At 46.3% G+C, this 7,741-nt stretch overlaps 1 protein-coding gene across 1 annotated transcript in view; it reads right to left on the bottom strand.

Moving 5' to 3' along the window:
• CUNH19orf44 (chromosome unknown C19orf44 homolog) overlaps positions 1-7,741 on the bottom strand; it is a 17,993-nt gene that overhangs the window by 7,692 nt on the left and 2,560 nt on the right. Inside the window, exons 2-4 of the mRNA XM_019641994.1 lie at positions 5,951-6,701; positions 4,216-4,525; positions 1,398-1,465 (exon numbers count right to left, since the gene is read on the bottom strand). Coding sequence (XP_019497539.1) covers positions 1,398-1,465; positions 4,216-4,525; positions 5,951-6,700 — 1,128 coding nt within the window. The 5' untranslated portion in view covers position 6,701. The remainder of the gene's footprint in view (positions 1-1,397; positions 1,466-4,215; positions 4,526-5,950; positions 6,702-7,741) is intronic.

Raw genomic sequence — 7,741 nt, 5'->3', positions numbered from 1 at the left:
TGCAGCTGGGGCTGCAGCCTATGCTGTTGCCAGTGACCCACGGCAGCCCAGTTCCAGGTCAAGCTGTTGTTCACCATCTTAACTGCAGAGGACAGCGTCGCTGGCCCATGTGGGATCCGAACCGGGGCCCTGCTGCTCAGAGCTGGTGTCCCAAGCCAACTCTTAACCAACGAGCCACGCGGCCGGCCCATGGACATTTTAACTATATTAATTCTTCCTATCTATGAGCATGGTATGTGTTTCCATTTATTTGTATCTTTAATTTCTCTCTTCAGTGTCTTATAATTTTCTGAGTACAGGTCTTTTACTTCTTTAGTTAAATTTATTCCTAAGTATTTTACAGTTTTGAAGCAACTGTAAATGAGACTGTTTTCTTAATGTCTCCTGTTAGTTTGTTATTGGTGTATACTAATGCAACTGATTTCTGAATATTGATTTTATACCCTGCTACCTTACTGAATTCATTTATCAGTTCCAATAGTTTTTTGGTGGAGTCTTTGGGGTTCTCTATATATAGTATCATGTCATCTGCATATAATGACAATTTTACTTCCTCCTTACCCATTTGGATGCCTTTTATTTCTTTTACTTGTCTGATTGCTGTGGCTAGAACTTCCAGAACTACGTTGAATAAAAGTGGAGAAAGTGGACAACCTTGTCTTGTTCCTGATCTTAAGGGGAATGGTTTCAGCTTTTCCCCATTGAGTATGATGTTAGCTGTGGGTTTATCATATATGGCCTTTGTTATGTTGAGTATGATTCCTCTATTCCCACTTTGTTAAGAGTTTTTATCATAAATGGCTGCTGGATTTTGTCAAATGCTTTTTCTGTATCTATTGATATGACCATATGGTTTTTATTTTTCATTTTGTTGATGTGGTATATCACATTAATTGGAAAGTGTTTCTGAGTGATCAACAACGCTCCAAATACCACTGCCTTAGAATGAGGTACAGGGTACTCCTGGGGGCCCAGCAGGTGAGGGTCCCCACTGGCCCTTGGTTAGATTTGGATAGGCCAAGTATTTGAACAGGACTCGTGAAACGCTTCAGCACGGGCTACTGCACTTAACACTGATGGTGCGACTCTGCATAGGGGCACGTGGGTGAAATGTTAAGGTGTCATTATGTATTATGCACTATTGATATTTGAGGCCCAAACATTCTTTGCAGTGGGGGGCCATCCTGAGCATTCCAAGAACCTGAGCAGCATCCCCGGCTGCCACTCACTCAAAGCCAGCAGCACCCCACAACCCCAGTCATGACAATCAAGTGTCCCCTGGGAGCACAATCGCCCACCACCCCCCTGCCCTCCCACGAACCGCTAACCTAAATGAAGCAGAATGGTTGCAAGTCTTTCTATGTAATGACCTACAATGAAAAATTAGTTGTACTTACTTTCTGTTCTGATTTCTCACTGACAGCTGGAACCAGATCATCAAGGGATAAAATATTTATTCGAAAATCTGTAATTAAAAATGTAACATGACAATATTTACTCATTTATTTACTCCATAAACATTTACCATCACATTGTAGGCGAAGCCCTAGGGTTAGGAAGAGGGGAAGACGAGCCGTCGCTGTTCTCAATAAGCCAGCCAGGGGGTCCACACACTTTTTCTCTAATGGGCTAGATAGCAAATATTTTTTGTCTTTGCGGGCCAGACTGTTTCTGTCACAACTACTCAGCTCTGTCCTTATGGTGTGAAAGCCACCTTGGTCCAGGTGTAAATGAATAGGTGCGGCAGTGTTCTCATAAAACTTTATAGAAACAGACACTGGGTCTCCTGCCCCCTGCTCTAGACAGATGAACAGACAATCACAATGCAATGAAGGATGCATGGTGAGTGACAAGTGTGCTTGAGGTATGAGGGGTGGGAGGGGCACCTGGCTTCTGGGGGAGATGGGGAGATGGGGAGAAGGCTGCATATAATGCCAGGGGAGTGGCAGCTCAGGCAGACGTGAGACTGAGCCCAAAGTGTCCTGTGTTCCCACTTAAAGCAAGTTAAGGACACAGGCGCTAACAGTGAATGAGCATTTTGGTGTGCCAGCAGGCCGGTCACCAGGGCCCGAGGATGTGGGTGCTGAGGACTATTAGCAAGAACAGATGGGAGCAGGGCCCTTGGGCAGGAGGCACAGAGCTGGAGGGAGGGGAAGGGTGAGCTGCCCATTCTCTCTGGAAAGGTCAGCTGAGTGCAGCCTCAAACGCCAGGCTCCCACCGTCAGACTAGATCAATCCTACCTGTCATTCCAGTCTGAGGGTCGCTCCCTCCTCTAACACTGACTGTCACTTTAATTCATGTGGCAGGTAGGTCCAAACATGCGCTCTAGGACAAAACATCTGAACTAAGCCATCCCAACTGGCCCAGGGCCAAGGCCCATGAAAGATTCTGGACTTGAGCACTTAGAATAGTGTTGGCTGAGGAATAACATTATTATCACATCAGCCAACCCTTAAACGCATGCACTTACTGTGAATCAGGACCAGCTGAGGCGCTTCCCTTTCATTATTTCACTGATGTGGGTCTGCTCACTTTACAAACGAGGAAACTGAGGCACAGTGAAGCCGAGACTGTACAACCGGTAACTGGCGGGGCCAGGACATCCACCCCAGACATGTCAGACCCCAAACTCAGACTCACCACTCCCAGCAGCCTCCCTTTCTCAAGGCTGCATCTGGATGAGGGAGGGTGGGGTCTTGCCCCCAGGAGAGGCCCCTCCAGGCCAGCAGTGGGGACGGACTGGTGAGGACAACCACTTAGCAGCCCTCTGGCCTAAAGATCTGGGCCAGTACCCGCCAGGCTCCAAGGGACGTTTGGCAGATGGTAGCCCCTGAAAGGGCTCAAAGGGGTTTGTTCTCATTCACAGCCTAGGCCCCACCCCACTGCATCCTCTGACCCTAACCCAGGCCGGCGGAAGGGATGGATCTTTGTTGGCAGCACCTCTCTCCCCCACCCCACTGGGCTGGCACCTTGGCATACTGAGTATTTCAAGCTGAAGGAATCTGAGCAATGGCAAGTGCTGTGAGCACTCTCTAACTTTTTCCCCGAGGCAGGCTGGGAAGACCCTCCTGTGAGAGGGGCCATCCCGCTACCCAGAGGGAGGGACCATCCTTGTGGCCAAGACACAGGGACACACCAAGAGGAATCCCAACGGACAGGCCTTGCTCAGTATCCCCCAGTTTACGGCCCTTAGCTCATTTCTTTCATCCTGTCACGTTTTTCCAGGCCTTTTCACTCCTCATCAAACCTAGCGCAAACACACTCAGGCTTGACCCATTCCTTCAGGTCCTTGGTTTCTTAGGAGGGCTCCTATCACGTAAAAGTTACATTAAATATTTATTTACTATCTGCATGCTGTTCTCCCGTCCATCTGTCTTTTGTTACAGAGCCCCAGCTGAGAACCTAGAAGGAAAAGGAAAAAGCTATATTTTCCTCCCCTATAACTGATTCATAGGTAATGGTCACCCGGCCCCTGGGGGCAGGGCTGGCATTGGTTGTCCTTCAGACACACAGCAGGCACTCAGGACACAGTTATGTAGCTTGGATTTGAGTATAAAGCTTCCCAGAGGGAAAAAACCCATGTTGGCGCCACATCTCTTTCCTTTCTCCTCTTTCTTAAATCCATATAATATTAAAATACTGTTAAATACTATGGAAATAATAGAAATGTTTAATTGTGACTGGTTATAGAGATTTGTTTCCTTTTCTGAATTTAAAAAGGAAAGGAGGCAAGTTTCTCTTTTGCAAAAAGGAAAACTGAGTGGCCTTTCTATTGCTTGTGGCTCTAGAAAATGTGTAATTAACAATATGTACTTGAAAGCAAAGCGGTAGTTCTGATTATTTGTGGAGTATTTCTAATACTAACATTATCTTGTCTAAATATTGTACCTTGACTTTCAGAAATGAGGGGAGAGGAGAGAAAGGGCCACCGAGGGATAAATATCTGATCTCGGAAGCTTTGGTCCCATGCACCCCACTAGCCATTTCGGGTCATTGCTCTGTAGTTGGTCAGGGTTACTGGATGAAGTCTTTAACGACAGACCAAAACTCTGACCTGGCCCCTCAGCCAAGAAAGGATGTCAGGGAGTGGGGGTGTGATGAGGCCTCCCATGCACTCCCTGTGATGGTAGCCTGTGACCACCATACTGGGGACCCTAACGGCTGCCTCACCCTTCCTGCCCAGGGTGATGACCTTGCACAGGGCCATGGATTACCGCTTAGGCTGTCGTCGGAGGCTTCTGAGAGCAACTTCTCCCCAGGCTCAGCCTCACTCCTTCCAGAAGGGGACAAGGGCCTGCTGTGCACCACGGATTTTGACACAGTGCTGGTGATGGAAGGTGATGCCAGATGAGGGGCTCTGTCCCCTGCAGTGTGAGTCTGTGGGGAGCGTGCTCTTGAGCGCATGCCGTGAAGGGTCCTGTCTGCTGACTGGGAGGTTGGCAGATGTGATGTCCCAAGTGGCTTTGGGCTGGAAAGTTCCTCACTGGGTAGCGAAAGGAGTTTCGGTTGAGTTGGAAGCTGAGCCTACTTTGGCGGAAATAAAAGAAAGAAACAAAATTACCAAATGTGTGATAAACAAGTCCTTATCATTTGACAGTATGGCTAGTGGGGTGCATGGGACCAAAGCTTCCGAGATCAGATATTTATCCCTCGGTGGCCCTTTCTCTCCTCTCCCCTCATTTCTGAAAGTCAAGGTACAATATTTAGACAAGATAATGTTAGTATTAGAAATACTCCACAAATAATCAGAACTACCGCTTTGCTTTCAAATACATATTGTTAATTACACATTTTCTAAATGAAGGTCCCCGAGTACATGATCTATGACAGCCTGGACCTTCAACAAAACCAAAATATGGAGATTGTTTTCCCTTAAAACACAGCCTTCTTATCACTTAACATCCACTAGGATAGCTATTATATAATCAAAACCCAGAAAATAACAAGTATTGGCTAGGATAGGGAGAAAATGGAACCCTCATACACTGCTGGTGGGAATGTAAAATGGTGCAGCCACTGTGGAAAACAGTTTGGCTGGTTTTCAAAAAGTTACACATAGAATTACTATAGGACCCAGTAATTCCACTCTGAGGTATCTACCCCAAAAGAACTGAAAACAGAGACTCAGATACTTGTACACAAATGCTCATAGCAGCAGGAGTCACAATGCCCAAAAGAGGGAAAAGATCCAAATGCCCATCAATGGAAGAATGAATAAGATGTGGTCCATCCACACAGTGGAATATTATTTGGCCATAAAAAGAACGAAGTACTGACACACATTACAACATGGATGAACCCTGAAAACATCATGCTGAGTGAAAGAAGCCAGCCACAAAAGACCACATGGTGTAGGATGCTATTGATATGATATGTCCAAAACAGGCAAATCCAGAGACTGAAAGTAGATTAGTGGTTGCCAGGGGCTGGGGGAGGGGGAAATGGGAGTGATTATTTAATGGGTCTCCTTTGGGGGTGATCAAAATGTCTAGAACTACATAGAAGTGGTAGTTGCACAATATTGTAAATGTACCAAATGACACTGGATTGTTCATTTACAGACGGTTAATTTTATGTGAATTTCATCTCAATAAAAAAATGGAAATACAGCCTTCCCAAGTTAATGATTCCTGTGTGGTACAAGTGACAAGTAGGCGTGGATCGCAGAAGGCATTAATCACTGCTGGCGTTTGAATGGTCAAAGTGTTGTGCTGTGGTTTACACAGTTACGAGTTAGATAGTATTGTAAAGCTGCCTCATGTGCCCCAAATTCCATCCCCTACAGAGCACACCCACAATAGATAGCTGTGAATGTCTGAAACCCCAATTTTCCTCGTCAAACCCTTTTCTCAGGTAGCTTAGGGGGGACGGTTGCTATCAAGTCTCTAGCACTATGACAGAAAGGTACAAATGGGGGCTTTCTTGAACATAAATACGTGCGAACCTTACCGAGAATAGTTCTGTTCGTTCTTCCTTATTGAATCTGGTGCTGGTGAAACCCTGTTTCATGTGTATTTCTTTTTCGCTAGAAGATTCCTTCAAGCTTCCCAGCAACTCTTTCATTTCCTCTTCATCACTGTCTGGAGAATCCAATTTTCTAGTAGGTTCTTTTTCTTTGGGTGTTGGAAAATTCCTCTCTGTCCCAAAGTGGGCTTTAGGGAATAGGTTTTCCATGGGTGGCCCTCTCTTCTTTAGAAACCTACTGGCCTTCCCTTTCAGTGTGTTGCTCTCAGCGACAGGAATTTCACAGGCCTGCTCCTGGGAGGTTTTGCCTGTATTCTGTTTAGAAAGTTCAACTGTACTCCTGGGAGGAATTTTGTCTGCTCTGCTGGAGGTCTCTGGGTTGGATTCCATGTCAGACAAGTCCATCTGCACCTTCCGGTTCATGATCTTAGATTCAATCTGGGCCAGCTTCCTGAGCGCAGCGCTGGTCCTTAGCTTTGAGGCAGTGGTCAGGGGTCTCCCTGAGGACAGCCGGGGCCCACTCCCCAGGCCAGTATCCTCTTTCGGGAATAAGTGTTTTTCATCCAGAGTTTGGCTTCTTTTCAGAAATCTGCTATGACTGGGAGCTCTTTTGGTGAGGTTCCTACTGATTTTCAAGTTTCTGATTTCTTCCATCTTTGAATCTTCTGAGGAAATATCACTGAAATCACCAAAGATATCGTGCATGGGATGGCTGGTTTTCCTTGTTGAAGCCATTCTAGGGAGGAAAGAAAGAAAATGTACAGTAAGAACACCTGATGTTTGGTATTGTACATTCAAATCTCTCAGTGGCTCCCACCACCCCAGGAGAGAGCAAATCCTCCTTTGCAGTCTGGCCAGAGCCCTTCAAGCCTGATGCTGACAAGGAAAATGATTAGACACTTGGCACCACTTAATGAATTACTGTTCAACACCTAGTCTTAAATGACACACGTTACATATAAACACGAGAGTCAGCAGTTCTCAGGCTCCAGCAGTATGTCCAACACTCTGCTCAGAGCTACATTATTTCATCTAACCCTCATGCAATATTGTCACCCCCCTTCATACAGGAGGTGGGGGAAATGAAAACCCCCACAGGTTAGGCCCCTGGTCAAGGTCACCTGGCCAGTGAGCAGCTGAGCCAAATTCAAAGCTCAGGTCTGATTCCAAAGACCCCACTGTCCCCCACTGGGCTTCACGACCTCACCAATTACTAACCCTGTAGTCCGAGAGTCCTGTTCCTCAATCATACTCCAAGTCGAGTCTCTTCTTTTATCTAAGTGTCCTGAGCTTTCTCACAAAAAGCTGTTGAAGCACAGTCTGTTTATTTCATGAGTTCCCCGCAAAGTCTTATTTCACTTAAAGTGTGATAACCACTGCCCTGGAAGGAGGGGAAAGCTATGGACAGACACAAATGTCGGCCACATGTCAAGTGTACATGCTGGTGTACATTTTCCTGGAAGAAGGGCCAAAACTTTCATCATATTCCCAGAGTTCCCATGTGCCCCTGAAAGTAAAGGAATGACCTATTCTATGTAAATTCTATTCTATGTAAATCTTTGCAAGATTTACAAAGGTTTCAAAAGACTTTAAAGATGTAAAAAGATGGAGACGGCCAGCCGAGTGGCGTGCTGGTTAAGAGCTGGTTTGGGACGCCAGCTCTGCACATCAGGGCCCCAGTTCAGATCCCACATGAGGGCCAGTGACACTGCCCTCTACAGCTAAGATGCTGAACAACAGCTCATCCTGGAGCTGGGCTGCTATGAGTTGCTGGCG

This window comes from Hipposideros armiger, unplaced genomic scaffold (assembly GCF_001890085.2).
Source record: "Hipposideros armiger isolate ML-2016 unplaced genomic scaffold, ASM189008v1 scaffold_64, whole genome shotgun sequence".
Taxonomy (NCBI): Eukaryota; Metazoa; Chordata; class Mammalia; order Chiroptera; family Hipposideridae; genus Hipposideros; species Hipposideros armiger.
This window is presented reverse-complemented; position numbering and strand designations above follow the sequence as displayed.